We start from the raw sequence: 17,598 nt of genomic DNA, 5'->3' as shown, positions 1-17,598 counted from the left end.
TGTACGTCTATAAAACATTTACGTTGAAAACACACAATAAAGCATTTTTAGATCTCACAGATTTAAATTATGCTAGACTTCATTAATGAATTCGAAAGATAGTTATTTAAATAGCTTAATGCATTTGCAACACTTCATGTCAACCAAGCTGTATTTTTTTTACTTCAGGATTAGCCAGCCTGATTTCCTTTCAGTTAAATCTATAGCACAACTAACTCCCCGTGGGATGCCTTGTAAATTGAGGATTTCTAGCTCCTCTTTGCTGTGCACATGTTCCGTGGGAGCTGCTAATGACAAAAAAGGAACTTATGTAATGCTCATAAAGAATTGGTCTCCTACACAAGAAAAAAAAATGAACCTTCTCAAAATTATCCATCAATACTGCAATATTATTAAGCCATTACTATTAAATGGCTGCATTTGAGGCAAGGCGCTTTGAAGTTATTTTGCTGCATGTAGATGTTATAAAAATATAAGAGTAGTACCTGATCAAAACTCCTATATAATTGGGAAAGTTAAGGGCATTATGAATAGACTGCCCAGAAAATCTGCCATGACATAGGAGAAAGCTTTTACTTTTAAACCACCAGCTGAAATGTCAGACAGTAGGTAACTGTGTTCAGGATATATACCAGCACTGGGCGGGGGGAAGACATTCACTTTCACTCTTGCTATCCAAAGTAATTGAATTATTTTTGTTATGTGTTCTAATTTATATGTAATATGTGTGTGTATATATAAATAAGCATGAGCATGCATAATCATGCCAGTTTGTTTTGAAAGTTTACAGAGAGAAAACTAAATAACAGAGTTGGCTATATTTTCCTGGACAAGTGAAGGCCACTCTTCTGAACAGCACTTAATAATTCTTCGTTAATTTTTATCGCAGCCTTTTTTACAGATGGCTATCCATTTTACAAACCCATCCTATATGTCTCTATAGCTTCTCTCCTCAAATATACCTACATCTGGACCTATTTCTATGCTGTCGAGCTCCGGAGGAAAAAGGTAGTTAGGAAAGCAGGAAATAGGAAAGGGAAAATAGATTCAACTTCAGGAGCACTCTGAATTCTGCAGAGATTACAGACTCCTGAGCTCTAGTTTCAAAAATCCTTTACCAACATGACTTTTTATTTTAGGAAGCTTTGGCATTCCCACACAAACAAAAATAATTTATAAAAAAAAAAAGGTAAACAGAGATAAGCTTTAAGAAAAGTCTCCAAACCTGAGCTACGAGTAAAACTGGCTCTGCTCATTGTAGGCACAGCTTTTCTGCACCCAAGAAGGTAGTCTAAGGGGAAACACAAGTGAGCACCAGAAGGAACAAGCTTCCCCTGGGGAAACAGTATCAGCTTCACATTTCCCACACGTTGGTGCCTGGGGAATCCCCTTCAAATTTCCTAGCTCAGGTGACATCTGTTTCATGCCACTAGAGCAAAGCAAACAGCAGTGGTAAGGTTGAAAACCCAGACACATCAGAACATACCCAGCTCTTGAATTCACTATATTTGTTTTATACTGTTTGATTCTTCTTCAGGTGGGAAAGGGAAGAATATGAATTGTAATGGTTAAGTAAAATAAAAATAACCTCCTAAATGATCATTAATATTAGTGCAATTAACTTGAAAAAGGCAGAGAAAAGGACAACAAATTCAATTATTATTATACTACTGACATCAAAATAACCAAGTTCCAAAAAAAAAAATAAATATTCAAATAGAAATTATTGAAACTTGGTATCCTGTGATATAGCTAGGTTTCAGATGAGTGCCAGTCCTAAATGGCAAAGCCAAAGATGTTCAAGGTGCACTGTTTTCTCCATCATCAGTTATTTGAATTGTGACTTGATCAATACAGAGTACAGGGAACATGAAAGCTCCAGAGGACACTGAATTCTTTTTTATTTGTAGTTCACTTACATTTATTTCCTTATACAGATATTGTCATAAAGGGCTGGGCTAAAGTAGCTCAATCATGTTAATCCTTTGACTGATTTATGTTTTGCTTTAGCAAAACAGAAAGCTAATTAATCTTTCAGTTCGTTTCAGAAACATACAGGTAACTCACTGACTTGTTGTTGTTACTGTCACCATTTATGCGTATTTAGCAGGGAGTTTGTTCACCTGCAGATTAGTCCTCAGCTTAATCCAGTGCAAAGTTGGCTATATACATATAGGGTCATAATATTTAGTGTTTCACGTTCAACAGTTTATGCTTGGTAATCTGAGGCTGTGTCCTAGGATATAAGATAAAATAAATACACATCAGACATCATCCTATATTCTGTACTACTCAGCATCAACTCAATATACATTTACGTTTGTGTATATATATTCATATATTGTATTATTTATACAATTATAGACATACGTGTATATATACAGTACATGTATGTTGTATAATGTATATACACTTATATATTGTAGATCTAGGCATACAAATGTATATATAACTGTATATATTTTCAATATAAATGTATATACAATATACATTTGTTTATTCACTCTGTGATACAATGGTGCAAGTCCTTCCCAAGTAGCTCAAACTATGCTGAAACATTGTAGCTGATGGTCTCATCTACACCCACATTTCGAAGTAGGCTTGGAGGCTTATCATCCGTCTGCTCACTACCTCTCGTTATTCATCAAAATGCTTTAAAAAATACATTAATTTTTGAATACTTAATTTGGTGACTCCTTGCTAAAATTAAACCATATTTAACTTCATTTTCTCAACATTCCTCCATATTTTTTGCTCAAGATATTAAGACTATCATATCTTGATTTCTATTCCAAATACAGTCAGTAGAATTAAACCAACCAGCTGTTAACTGCCCTGTAAACCGAGCAGATTTTAGCCCGCTATAAAACTTTCTTCATAATTGCTGCTGAACTTGGCTGTGTCAGCAAAAAGAATGCAAGCAATAGATGTGTACAGGAACTGAATTACTTGCAGTAATTCAGGTAAGACGGACACATCACAGGTTTAACAAATTTGTTTGTATACTAGTGCAGCTGCAAGTGAGTTACTGCAAATGAGCTCAGCATTTCTCACCATCAGCTGTAAAATAACATTTGTAAAACCAAAGAGATTGAAAACAAGGAGGAAAAAAAAAAGGAAAAAAAAGAAAGAAAGAAAGAAAGAAATGGATCCCATCACTGACCTTAACGTATCTTCAAAAATACCTGTGGGAATGCTTAACAATGTTGTTGTCATAGTTTCTGCTAAAGCAAAAAGGTTGACCAGTCAGACTGGCAATTTTGATCTGCTAATTGTGATGCCCTGAAGCTTATAACACTGAAAATAAACCTATTTTTTGTTGAGCTGGTTAAAAGAAATAGCAACCCACGTGCATTTACAAAAATACCATATCAAGAAGATTGACATCAGCAGACACGCAGATTTTTCTTCCCCTGGGCACCAAATTGCTGATGTATGTACATGCTCCCTTCTTGGCATAATTGATTTTCACTTTCTGCAAGGTGGCATATTCTTGGAATAGCTGGTGTCAAAGCAAGCACGAATATGCAAGTGAAGGACACACTAGCGGGGATAAGACCAGAACCCCTTCATCTTGAACCCAGGCTTGAACCCAATTTAAAAGAGTATCAGTTCCTTTTAAATATTCAGCTTAAAAAGACCCTAAATAAAATTAACAAAATGACTGCATATTACATTAACATACCTCTGTTCTTCCACATTATATTCAAAATCAGACTGAATCACAAACATTGAAACTAGCTTTTCAATGATTTTTTTTTCTGCCCTTTTTTTGGAAAACAGGACATGAGAAACAGTGAGCAGACTCCATCTCCAGAAACATATAACACGTATAAGAATGGAATGAATCTAAAACTATAGTAGAAGCAGCTGTTTAACTACAGCCTGATTGCCTGAATTGTCATTTATGCATGACAAGTTGTAGCAGTTCCTTTAAGCAGAGCAGGCTAAGCCAGTGATCTCTTCCCAAGATCTTTTCATTTCATTCACTCTGACTAGCTCTCCTACACAGTTAAATGATCTGAGGTCCTCAGACCCCTGTAAGATGTTACATCATTGATTCAAAGGAGGAGTACCCTTTTTATTTCATTTTTTTTTTAAATACAAAAAAACCAAAAAACCAAAAACAAAACAAAAAAAAAAACAAACAAAAAAACCCAGACACACAACACCCAAAGCTAATTTGTCCACAACAACTGAGAATATAATAAGGACATCCACAGTCTACTGCAGTGTTGTTTCCCAGCTGGATTACCTTAAATCTTAATTACTAGGCAACATCACTCCTAAAAATTACAGAATTCTGTGACCAAATTATCTATGAAAATCAGGAACAAATCTGACTACAAGTGAACTTCAGGCAGCTGTGCCAAAAAAACCCATTAAAATCTCAGTCGCTAATTAACAGCCACACATCAGTATCATAGGCAACTTGTGTCAGATTATGCTAAATCTCTTATTTTGGCAAAGACACAAAAACCTGAGGATTAGCACCACATCCTCTCTAAATCCTGGGGAAGGGCTTTCCCTTCAATCCAAGGGGGAGCTACAGTACTGAACATCAGTGAAAAATCAGTGTCACACTGCTCAGCAGTTATCATCAGTGGTGTCAGAGGGCTGACCACATGCCAGTGAAAACATAGCTTGCTCCACAGATACGTAATGGAATTTTCACAAGTAATTCTCCCTTTCAGGTAGAACTGAAAACAGACGTAGTGGTGAACCACATCTTAAGTCGTTCTTGTATTTTCAGCTTGGTTTGCTCTGAAAATTGCTGGATATCTCAGTGGTAGACCTGGTCAAGACCTCTTCAGCAAAACATTTTAAAAATGGAAAATGCCATTTTCAAACTACAACATTCATTGACTCTGACATAACTATTAAGTGGAAAGATCCATCGTGTCCCAGGTCAGAGACAGCAGCAAAGGCATGGCCAATAATAAACACAGACTGATGATTAGTGCATTTAACCTTACTTCAAGTCTCAAGCTTAAAAAGCTTTACTCAGTTCAGAACCACAATTTGAAACTCTTTTCTCCCACTCCCATCTGCTGACAAGTTATTAATGTGCCATCAAGTTATTCTGTGGCATGAATCTCTGAAATTTAGAAATCTTCATAGTAATCTGAAAGTGGTTTGAGAACAGCTTTCAAATCTTAAAATTTGTATGCAACAAGGAAGCCTTGAACATCTGCACAGCCCTACAAATAAAACCAAAAACCTAACATCCCCTAAAGATATTTGTCTGAGGCTTTAAAGCTCTACATTCTACTCCTTAAATTAGAAATTCTTACAAATGGTCCATACTAGCTTGTGTCCATGCAAAAGCTTCATCTGAGGCCACTGTTGTTACTATTTGTGGAGTTAAATGGCATTTCCTGGACAAATTTATTTCAGGTCCAGATAATAATAGTCCGGTCTGTAACCAAGGCCATCAATCAATAAAATCCATGAATATGATTTGCATTTTTAATTCCCATTTTTTTATATAATCAACACTATGAGGAATGCCAAACACAATCAAGTTCACTTTCCAAACTGACTCCTCTGCTTTTCTCCCTCTTTGCTGCAGATACTGGGACTTTAAATCATGTTGACATACTCTGTTAAATGAAACCAAATGTTAATAATAACCAGATCTATGTGGAAGGTGATCAACAAGTGATTTGAGTAGCTTGACAACAAAAGCTCCTAAGACAGCATTTTTAGGAGACTTCCTTTATACTTGCAGTTATAGCATCAGGTCAGCATTGATGACATCTGTAATTACTTGCTTTTCTTAAGTACAGTTACAATTCAAAACATACACACAAGCACATTTGAGTAAGTTGTATCCAAAACGTTGTTTTCTAAGACCAGTGGAAAAATCTCGTTTCTTCCTCCCTGACTCTTACATCTCTCTCAAATTGATTTCTCCTTCACTTTCATCCATTTTTCTTTGCTAATATTCCTTAGTTTTACCAAGTTATTGGCCAGCAACTTTCCACTTAAGAGGAGATGTAAATGTATGAGGAAATTAAATTCAAACACAGTAAAGCAAAATCTTACTGTCCAAATATAAAAACATACACAGTAAGTGCAAAAGCATGAAAACATCCTTATCAACATCTCACAGATGAATACTGAGGCACAGTGGGATTAAACAATTTGTCCAGCAAGTCTGTAGCGCAGGCAGGAATAGAACCCAGACACCGCAAAAGCCAATCCAATTCATTAATCCTAAGATAACAGAACATGTTATACTGATGTATAGCCAGTATAAGAGAGGCTGAAGCAACCTTCAAGACTGAGACAGTCATGACGTGACTGCTGCTGACTCACTCTGCAGCAAGATCCTCCTCTGACCAGCTTGATTGAACCACAGCAGTGTTGCCTCAAAAGAAAGCTACAGAACAAGTACAAGCTCTGCTGATTAAACTTGCTCTAGGGTCCACCCACCAGTAAATGTGGCAATGGCTAATGAAAACCTCTCCAAAGTGCAAGCAATTTGTTGAGGAAGAGAACTTACATAACTGCAAAAACAATTGGCCCTTAAAGAGTTTCTGTATCAACAGATTTCAACACTCGAAATATAGATAGCTAAAGGTCATCATCCACACTCTACAGAAAGAGAAATGGAAATAAAAGGGTAACATGATTCATCTGTTATAGCAACTGAATTCAGCTTTTCAGCTTCTTTGACTTTTAAAGTCAAAAAAGGCAAAAAGTTGCCTTTCCAACAACATTGCAACACTACTAAATACAGCAAACCCAAAACTAAGCATCATGTATGCTAGAAAAGGAAAGAAATCCATTTCCCTGAATTTGCATTCTTTAACGCACACCCCATCATTTATATATACATACGTAGGTATGTATATAAACGATATATACGCATACCCCTCTACTTATACATGCATACAAAAAAGAAATCTAAATAGAACATGCTGGACTGCAGAATGAAGAACTATGGAAAACACTTTGATATGGTGCCAATAAGCACAACATAAGGAACTGCAGAGAACAGAGTAAGTCTCAGCCATTTGCCTCTGCGTAGATTACTTTAGGTTTTTTAATCCAGCTATGGCAAGAATCAGTTCCTATGCCATCTGTATTCTGAGGAAGAAGTACAGTCCATCAGCTATTTCAAACCTTGGTTGAAACCCTAGATGCTCCTCACGGTGCTTATTGTGCAGTGGTATAACAGGCCTTTACATACAGAGCAGAGTGCAGGTATATGGCTCTGGGTGGAAAGCATCCCTAACTATTATAGTTTTCCTTAATTCTATTAGAATGTTTCTGAAGTCCTAGGTTTCTTAGTTCCAGTAACAGGATAGATCTAATTACTGACATCAAAAAAACCAAAAACCCAAACAAACAAAAAGATCAGGGATTGTTTTTACAACAGATTGGATCTGTGGCTAGAGCTCAATTACCTATGTATGTTTTGCTAAGATTAATGGACATATACTTCTACAAGTCTCAGCAAATGTTTGAGTAAGGTGGGAAAACGGATTAGTACAGAAACAGAATGAGATCTGACACTTGTTTTTCATGCACACTTAATCTGTAGGCTTGCTGGTGGCGTTCTTAGCAGGAAACGTTAGATGAGTTATTAAAAGGTGTTTGTAGCCTTGAGAAAGGAATATTATTATATTTATTATACAGTGTTAGGCCATGAATTCCTACCTCCTGCTTTCGATAACCCTACAAAGATCTTAAAGATGTCTGAACAAGACTCAACAAAACTTGTCCCTCACGCTCCCCTAGCGTTACACACTAACATCCCAATAGGGTGCTGCAGCAGGTCAGACCACGGCTGGATTCAGAGCTCATGCCTCCTGGGACTTCCTTGGTACCCAAGGCAGGCAGCGTGCTCTAACTGGGGAGAGCCTCAGAGTAAACAGGTATCAGATCTGCTACAACACCTGCACGCTCGAAAGGTTGTAGTGCACAGCTGAGATACGGGAGTGAGATTAAGAGCAAAGCAGATTTAGCAGGGATGAAAAGGACCGACTTTTTGAGCTGTCATTTAAGAGAAAAAGCTCACTTAAGATCAGGAAAATAAACTCTCTAGCTGATCTGTCAAGATGATCAAGAAATGATGAAGGAATTTAGTAGGCAAACAGTAAAGATTATGAGTAGCTACAAATCTTTTTAAAATTGCTGCGTGTTTAGGATGGATGACAGTGCTTGTCTTCACATGGTGAGCAAATACAAATGTATTTCTTCTTATGCTCTGAAGTATGTGCATGTTCCCAAATTGGTTTGCCCTGCCCACCTACCTAGACTGGCATATTTACTTCCAAAAAGGCTTTTCCCACATTAATCACCATGGAAACCAGCAAAGCCTTCTGCTGCATATTCAGAGCCATTAAATCAGTAAGTTTAATAAAAAATAAAATTAATGAATGCCTGGAGACAGCAGGACAAATACTAAAACATAACAATTGAAATAAAATGAGAAAAATATGCAGGAAGGCTGCAAATGCGAGGGGGTTTGTGGGACACACGGATGTACCCACCGGGCGTTTCCATGGGAGACCAGGCTCTAGATACACACCTGAGCCTGCACGTGGGACAACAGGGCTGGTCCAGCGCCAGCCCCAGGGTCCAGGACCAGCCCAGATGACTGTGCTCGGGCTATTTGAAAAGAGAAACAACTCCAGCAGAAAGAAGAATATAAACAATTATTAGCAGGGAGGGTTGGGCGGCATCCCTCAGTAATTACAGCGAGTGCTGCCACGGGTGCCGGCACAAACAGTTTAACAGGGTGAATCGTGTCCCGAACCTCTTGGGCCACGTCTCCCGCCCAGCCTCGCACAAGGCCATGCCGCATGAGGAGCGTGGCCCTCAGGACCCGCTGGCTGCCTGCCCCACGGCACGCTGCCCGGGTCCCTCAGGCATGGCAGGGGGGGCCCACGGCAGGTGGAATAGCGCACACAGGCGAGGAGCTTTTGGAAATTCACAGAGCGCTTGGGGCATAAAAAGCGAGCAGGCTGGCCACTTAAGAAAAAAAAAAAAAAAACAACCAACCAAAGGAAAAAAAAGCAAACAAAAAACAAACCAACCAAAAAAAAAAAAACCAAACCAAAACCCAAGCAAACAGAAACAATACAAATAAAAAAATAAACAAACAAAACCAACCAACCCACCCCCCCTGAAATATCAAGTGTTTTAAAAATAACAAGCCACCCTTGCTACAAGCAGCAGCCCCGGAGCAGCGCTGGCCCCGCTCGCCTCGCCCCGGCGGGGACGCCCCCCGCGCCGTTGCCCCGGCTCCGTTTGAACCGGCCACGCTCGCGCGCAGCCAACAGGGCGCCGCGCTGGGCCGTGACGTCACGGGCGGCGGGCGCGGGGCGGGCCGGCGGGCGGCAGCGCGGGCACGGGCGGGCAGAGCTGTCACAGCCGCGGGGCCGCCGGCGCTGCCGCCCTGCCCACGCGCATGTACACGTCGCCCAGGAAAATGAGGGTAAGCGCGGGGGGTCGGTCGGTCGCTGCCGCCGCGACACACGCGCACCCCACCCGCCGTGCGCGGGCACCGGGGGGGGGGGGGGAGCACGGACACGGGGAGCGCGCGGCGGGGCAGAGCCCCGCGGTGGCGGCGGTGCGGTGCGGTGCGGGGGAGCCCCCGTCGCGGTCCGAAGGACGGGCGGGCTCGCCTCACAACTTCCCTGCGGCGGGGCCGGGGAGCGGCCAGCGGGGGATGCCCGGCGCCGCGGGCACGGCTGGGCACCGCCGGGCACCGCCGCCGGGGGGGGGGGGCAGGTGCTGCCGCCGAGTAGCCGGGGGCTCTGCCGGTGCGGAGGGTCCCCAAGACATGCGGGGGTTCGCAGGGGCCGGAGCGCTGCGGCTGCCGGCGGTGCTGAGCGCCCACCCCCGGGGGGCTGCGCATCCCCGGCGCGGGGGGGACCCGGGGGCAACGCGGGGGGTCGGCACCGGCGGGGAGCGCTGCGGCTGCTCCCAGCAGGGTCTTGAAAGGAGACCCGGTGCGCCCGTGAGCCGCTCACAGGAGTTCAAACACTCGCCGGCCCCGGCGGGGTGAAGCACCGTTTCAGCGGGGGCTCCGCCGGCCGCTGTCCTCCCCGAGAGCCCGGCGCAGCTCCCCGTTAGGAGCCGGGAGCGCCCGTCACAGCCCGTCCAGCCCGGGAAGCGGCTTTATCGCTATGGCCCTTAAAAGGGAAAAAAACCCCAAATTACTGGCGAGTTACATAGTGTGCATAGCAAAGCTGGCGGCTTCGTGTGCGCCAGCGGCTCGTCACGGCGCCGCGCAGCTCAGGCCTGACAGATCGGTCTGTGAGGTACGGAGTAGCCTCAACGCCAGTTCGTGCGGCACCGTCATTTTTCATTGCTTTTGATACGCTATTAGATCCTGCGTTTTCTGTTTTACGTGACTCTATGTCCAGAACTTCTGAAACTGAACTGTGCTCCTCAGAACAGCCTCCTTGGTCACCGTGAAACAGCTGATACAATTTAACTTAACAGGGAATGACACTTCCCTTGCATCTGTATAAGATACTAACACAAAGTTCTGCTGGTTAAAGCCACTAGCAGTTCTGTTTACCAGCCTGACGTGTAACTAAGCCTGTCACCTTGATGAGCAAGTACTGTTAACGCTGGCATTTTTTCCGTACCAGCACACCTAGGATTCATCTGAGCTTAAAACCAGAAAAAAAAATGTGTCTCCCAGGTTGTAAACATGAACAATGACTTTTGCGACTTTGAGAGGAAGACGTGCCTTGCGTTAAAAGAATACGAAGTACGGGTTTGTTCTGCAATTGTTTCAAGTGCTGCCTAAAAATATTTAAAAAAAAAAAAAAAACAAAACAAAACAACAAAAAACAACAAACCAAACCTACAAAACCCCTTACAGCATTTAAGATTTTCAGTTCTTAAACTAGTTTTTGAAAAATTACTGAACAGAAAGAAAGGACTTATGTGTAAGACATGCGTGCTGATAGGACCAGCTGTCAAGTTTAAAGGTAGTGGTACCGGCCTAATCTGTTTTCACCTACACAAGTGCGTTCCAGGTTCCAGAGCACGACAATGTTTGTTGCATAGAGGGTGAGACAGCAGCTAAAGCATCACGGCTGCCTTCTCTTCCCTGCACCTTCTGAGCAGTCTTAACTGTTTCAGCAGCAAGGGGGGACTGTTTTGATACTGATGCAGAATAGTGTTTTCAACCTTTGCATGCAGTAGTAAATTGTTTTGTTTAGCCTTCTGCATATATTTAAACTGTAGCCAGTTTAAAACAACCAACCCACCCCCACAGTTTACTCACAGTTGGTAACTAGGGTATTACTGAGAGCTTGTGGCCAAGGGAAGGGAGGTGGAAACCCCAAACCTTTGCGTGGTTTTTGTGTTGCTAGAGCAGGTTTGTTTCTTAAGCAAAAATCTCCAAAGAGACTGTTATTGGCATTGTATATTATATGTCACAGCATTCGGTTCCACCCAGTTCATGGTTTTGTGTACCAAAAAAAAGGTGGTTTTGTTCAGATGGTATGTCCCCCACTGTTAGCAGTGGCATCTGTGTGCAGGAGATGCACTTCTATCGAGACCTGGATTACGTCTAGCTACAGAAGCAGTAAAAGATTTATCATCACAAGTGAAGTATTTTAGCCAAAGATCTGACTTCAAAAAGAGTAAAAAGAGGGACATTACAGCACAGTATTTGTTTGCTTGTTCAGTAAAGCACTGCTTCACTATCTCAGAGAGCATTTTGCATTTTCATCCTGGTATGATTTTATGCATTAAAAGCCAGGGGAAAACGGACGAGAAAGGAGAAATCAAGTACAGCGAAGAAAATTCTTTCAGCTTCTGCATCTACAGCCTTAGTGACATAGTTTAAAGTGCACTTCAAACCCCAAAGCCAGCTTACAGATGTGTGACTGCTCGGGTTCAGAACTCAGTTCAAATACCCAAGCTGCGTTCAGTCAAATATGTAATTGTGTTTAAATGTATGCCTCTGTAAAACCCACACATAAGACATCCTGAAAGAAAGCTTAACCCTCTCTTTTTTTTTTTCTTTATTTTTATTTTCTCTCCACTTCTACAGGAAACTATGCCCCAGACGCCAATATTTTCCAGCATGCTTGGTTCCAGTTGTAGTGGGCAAGTGCAGCCAGATATGGGAGAAAGGTGTGTGGACCCTGTTTATCAGGATGGGAACCTTGTTTCTGGATCACTGGAGGCCTTGATAGAGCGCCTGGTGCCCACTATGGACTATTATCCAGATGTAAGTAGCCACTGAAGGGTTGTTTTTTTCTTCCCATGGTGGTTTTCCTGCATTAGTATCTGGATTGGTGCTTCCTCAAGAAATTCTACTTCCATCTGATTCAGGAATGAAACATGCATTCATTTTGCTTGCAATATTCATTCACTGAAGATGTTGCTCAATGGGGGTGCTCTCCTTTCTGTTTTTAAACGAGAACGCTTGTTAGAAAGGTGAAGCCCTGTTGAACCCAAACGGGTGCCTTAAGAACCAATTAAAAGCAGCATTCGCCACAGAATTTTCAATCCCTCTTAAGCTGCTTTAGCTCTAATGCAGCCAAGATTAACTACTAACCAGCTTCTACCTAGGGAAGCAGACCTGAAATCAGCTCTATTATTATTATTTTTTTCCCCTTAATTTTCTATGCATCTCCTAGTTAGGCCATCAGAAAAAAAAAAAAAAAAAGGAAAAAAAACCCCAAAAATAGATTTTAATTAAAATGCTTTCTTTCTCAAGACATTTTAATGGGCCAGTACTGTAATAATATATGTTCTCAAGCCTGAAAATGATTTTGCAACTGATTAAACATCCTCAGTGTAGTCCTCTGAAGTAAATACTACTTGTAACTCCAGGGCATGCGATAAGATTCTGAACCTAGGATATTATTAAGAGATCACTTTATCACTTGAAATTACCCCTTGTACCCATTAATGAAAGATGTTATTTAAACAAGTTGCCAAAGATCAGAGAGGCTGTATACTATATTCTGTCTGAGCTCTGAAAAAGTGGCAGCTATGGCAGAAACATCGCAGGTCTTTGTAAAGACTAGCAACGGGGTGGGAAATTGCAATTGCTATTAACTTGTATCTTGAACTTAATGCTTGCAGTAGTGGGCTGTGCTGTATCTTGCTGTATGTTTCCCACTAATTCATGTGGAACTTCTTACTGTGGTTTCACATCAGTCATGATAAAGTTGCTCCAAGCTCCCACGCATACACCACCCATCTTCATGATCGCCATGCACAAAAAAGGGACTCCCCATATGACAGTTCAGTGGGTAGAAGCAGCAGAATTGCCAACGATCATCAGTGGAAGATCAAGAAAAGCAAACCCAGAATGTTTTAATATTCCAGTTCAAAAGTAATCCTAAACCTTGCATTGAAGTACAGCTAACATACAACTGCACTACCTTTGACAGATGTTTAGTACCAAGTCCTTTATAAGGCACAGGGATAACCATCATTAGACATTAAAGCTCTGCTCCCTGCCCTCAAATACACCTTGTAGAACAGACGCGCAGAGGAAAGCAGCAGGTAGGGCTGTTGCGGTGTACCAGTGGAATAGCTTTAGGCTACTGTAGTTAAGGCTTCCACGGAGTCATTTCCTTGGCTTTTGTGTGACACTAGAATATAGTCACTTGCTGCCTGGATTGCTGAACTATAGTTAATTTTTTGCAGTAGCTGCTAACACACATCACACATCCCTTATCGTAACCTGCTATTCTGTTTATAACACAGCTACTCTGAAAATGGTTCCATAAAGTGAGCATAAATTAAGGGGTCTACAGCTTGCTTCGGAACTAGCTGCTAGTTTCCACGGCGCCATCCTATACCCCGTGCGAGGGAGCACTACAAACCGAGCGGTCATGGACCCTGCCCTGGGAAGCTGCAGTTTAAATAGACAGCGAGCTGACAGCTGAGAGCTATGCAACAGAAACAATCAAGGGAACTCCAGGGAAAAAGAGATGGAAAACAGCATTAAATCAAATTCATCTCCTCTACAGCAGGACACGTTCTTTCAGTTAAATCAGATCACCCAATTTAGCTGAAAGGATTAATTATAAAATAAGTAGATAAATAAGCTTTGAACAACAAAGAGTGAAGTGGATTTGAGTCATCTTCAGATCAGAGTTTTCTATTGCGGTTCAGTTGTGTGTTTATACTTTATTTCATGCTCATTTCTATTTTTAGGAAGATTGACACAGAGGGTTAGAGTGATAACCACTTACACTGATATCCTGTCAGAAAAGTCACCAACACTATGTTCAAGAGAAAGGTATAAACACCTCTCAGTCTTGGGACTCTGCCTGTACATGCAAAGAAAGGGAGCAAGGCATCACCAATTAATTGGCACCAAGAGAAACTATTGGTAACACTAGCAGAGATAACTTTAGTTTCAGTGATGTATCTATAAGTCGCAGTACTAATCCAAAAATTTGGATGTGACAACAACACTTAGAAGGCCTTTCTGTCTGTGTGGACATTAAGCTAAAGATCACAAGTAACCTTCTGGACAGGGAAGAAGAAAAAAAAGAAAGAAAAAGAGGGTGGGGGAGAAAGCAAACACAGAGTATCTTTCTATGCTGGTTGCAAAGGCAAATTTGCCATGTTGGCAGAACATGAGACAGGCAAGGGAGGACAGGGAAGATAAGGGCCTACATTTGTGCACTGCTGTTTTGAGGCTTGTTTGTGTACAGGGACTTGCTCAGCACATAGGAAAATGTATACTCATGAGACGGAGGAGTTCGGAAGGTTAGGAATGGAATGTACCAGTCTGCAACCCTTGTGCCCAAGCAAGAAAATGTTTCAAGAAAATATTTCATAAACAAGAAGTTACAGAATGAGCAGTAAGCACACAAAGAAAATATTTTTTTTCCCCCTCCTTGAGAAGACATCAGTGCATTCTTGGGTCAGAGAGTAACAATTCCTTCTTTAGTCTTGTGCACTTGCAACTTTTTTTTTTTCTTAAATATAATTCAGCTCATCTCTTAGCAACAACTTTAGGCATTAAAGGAATCTGGCTTCTTATTCTCTTGTAAGCACAAGCCCCTTTTGTGTCAGCTTACGTTGTTCCAAGTGCAGAAAGGATTTTTTTTTTCCTCCTCCCCTCCCAAATACCTGTCACTTTTGTAGGATAAATGGAGCTTAACTTTCAATCTCATAGCTTATGAAAGCATATTTTAATCATTCCTTGTCAAACCAGCTAGCTTCATAGCTAAATTTCCTTCTCCAAACCATCGTCTGCATGATTAGGGGACTGCCTATGCAACAGTGTAGTTTTTTTACAGTTATAACATTTAGCATGTATGTGTATCGCAGTACAGGTGCAATAAGACACAGAAATCCTTGATTTAGATAAGGCATGTGACATTAGTATGCAATATTTCTTATCCAAAACAACTGTGTTGCTAACCCCTGAGACTTACTGCTAAGCTGAAATGTATGGCTTCATCCAGCCACAATTTTCTTTATTGGATAGGGAGCGGCTGTTAGCAGAGAGGCAAGGAGATGGGGGGGGGTCAACACTACTGTCAGACCTATCATTTTTAATTTGGTTCTTAATTGCATTATTCCTTGTTTATAAGCAATAAAAGCATCAAAACACACCACCCCACCCCCCAATTAGATACTAGTATCTTGTAAACCAACATATCTTGATTGACCATAATGGAACAATTTCGTTTTCCAAAGTACTGAACCTAGTTCCAGTTAAGTGACTTTGAAAACAAACAAATAAACAGAATAACAATGCAGCAGATGGGTTCCAGAAGTAACAGTCATTTGTTTCTAAAACCTAGTAGTCCAGTGTTGCCTGGAAAAGCATTGCATTGGTCCAGTACAGATACTACTGATTACAGAGGCACATCAGCAAGCCTGAAACTGCGAGTATGTACTTTTATGGTCATGTATCTTCCTGCATTTTGCCAGTCTGGCACTTTTCTGAACATCACATAAAACATTATCAAAGAAACCAAATAAAAGCACAGGTCATCCAGGTCACACTTTTCTTACAGTATAACAATAGGGAAACAATACTCTGAGTGGGCCTTTCTCAGAGTCACTCTGGATAAAAGACTGTCCCACACCACACAAACTTCCACCAAGGAGACCAACACTGGAATTAGTACGAGAAGCAAAATTACACCTTTCCTTAAAAAAATGTGTTCCAGCTTATCAGAGGAAAGGTCACTGGCAGGGCAGTGTGGCTCAAGTTGTGGTTCCCTGCTACTCAATTACTTAACTCCCCAAAAAAATGTGGGGAAGGGATGTGAGAGGTGCTTCATGTTTCCAGAACAGAAATTTTCACACAATCCAGTGACAGCTGACATACGCAGCAGCTAAATTCCTTTCCCTCATAATCCAGACTCATAGTTTTAAGTTCAGGGACAACACTGATAGACACGAACACAGAAGCTGTCTCCAAAAAGTAACAGGGCATAACCAGGCATAGTTTAAAACACAAACAAAACCAAGCCCCAAGCCCCACCCCCCAAAAAAAAAAAAATCATCTCACAACCCAACACTATTCTTTTGCTTTCATTCTGAATGAGGAGTGTGCCAGTTTAGGGATTGTGCTCACATACGTAAGAATAAAAGATCTGATGTGTTTTCCCATAACACAACCAAGTCCCCTTTTGTGGTTAGCTCTTCAGCCTCGTTCTAGTGCCCATAACACACCGCATACACTACTATAGATTTTTAGAAGGCTTCTCCAAAGCTGACACTATGTCATCAACCGTTTCCAGATGCAGGTGTAAGAGCTGCATTGAATATCTTTCTAAAATTAATGAGCTTCAAGTTTTTTGTCATTGTAAATGTAAATATAAGTGCTGAAATTCTGGAGACATACATAAACAAAATACCAAACAGAAGCCCATTTTCTTAAGTTTTCCCAGTGTTTACTTGTGTGGGATGTTTGCAACCATGCCATCAAGAAGAGAAGCCACACTGTCGGTATCCCGCCGCTGCCCTGGCCACCTGCTCAAAGTCACCAAGAGCCCAATTGTTAGGTGGCCCCAGCTGTCCATCTTCTGTAGGCATCAGTGGAAGCACCACTCAAGAACCTGACCCAAACTGTCCAGCCAGTTAACCCTTCTCCTCTCTTCTTCTATTCATAAACAACAGACAAGGCAAAGACTATGGATTATCTCCAGTTTTGATTGTACAGAATTAGTGCTATTGCTAATTTAATACATGAACCACCATGCTAATGAGAGCTTCAAATCAGAATGAGCATTTCAAATATCTCTGCTGTGTCACACTTCACTCTGTTCTTTCATTAGCTTCCTTCACAAGCTCAGGACAGAGTTGGACGCTAAGTAGATATATATATATCCTTAATCTATTACACTCACTTCCAGAACCTTGTGACTTCTAGTTAGTTTGTTTTTTTTTTAAAAAAAAGAACGACCAAAAACCACATTCCTTTTTACCCTTCTGATACTTAGTGGAGTTTAGTGCTAAATTTATATTATAGAGCACACTGAGTACTTTAGAAGTAGAAACATTTTTCATTAATAGCACGTTTTGTTGTGATTAGAGAGATAAACCCCATAACCTTTTTTGGAGTCCTAAAGATACCATTATTATTTTACGATGGGCGTTTGTTAGAGACTGCAAGCAGTAGAA

At 41.3% G+C, this 17,598-nt stretch overlaps 1 protein-coding gene across 3 annotated transcripts in view; it reads left to right on the top strand.

Moving 5' to 3' along the window:
- RASGEF1A (RasGEF domain family member 1A) overlaps positions 1 to 17,598 on the top strand; it is a 53,002-nt gene that overhangs the window by 17,732 nt on the left and 17,672 nt on the right. The window contains exons 1-2 of one of the 3 annotated variants that reach the window (XM_080400910.1): positions 4,134 to 9,451; positions 12,035 to 12,214. In XM_080400910.1, the coding sequence (XP_080257036.1) occupies positions 9,425 to 9,451; positions 12,035 to 12,214 (207 nt within the window). In that variant the 5' untranslated portion in view covers positions 4,134 to 9,424. Of the gene's footprint in view, positions 1 to 4,133; positions 9,452 to 12,034; positions 12,215 to 17,598 lie in introns of those variants that run through there. The other 2 variants (XM_080400912.1, XM_080400911.1) reach the window with 2 other exon arrangements.

This window comes from Falco punctatus (genome assembly GCF_963210335.1).
Source record: "Falco punctatus genome assembly, chromosome: 9".
Taxonomy (NCBI): Eukaryota; Metazoa; Chordata; class Aves; order Falconiformes; family Falconidae; genus Falco; species Falco punctatus.
This window is presented reverse-complemented; position numbering and strand designations above follow the sequence as displayed.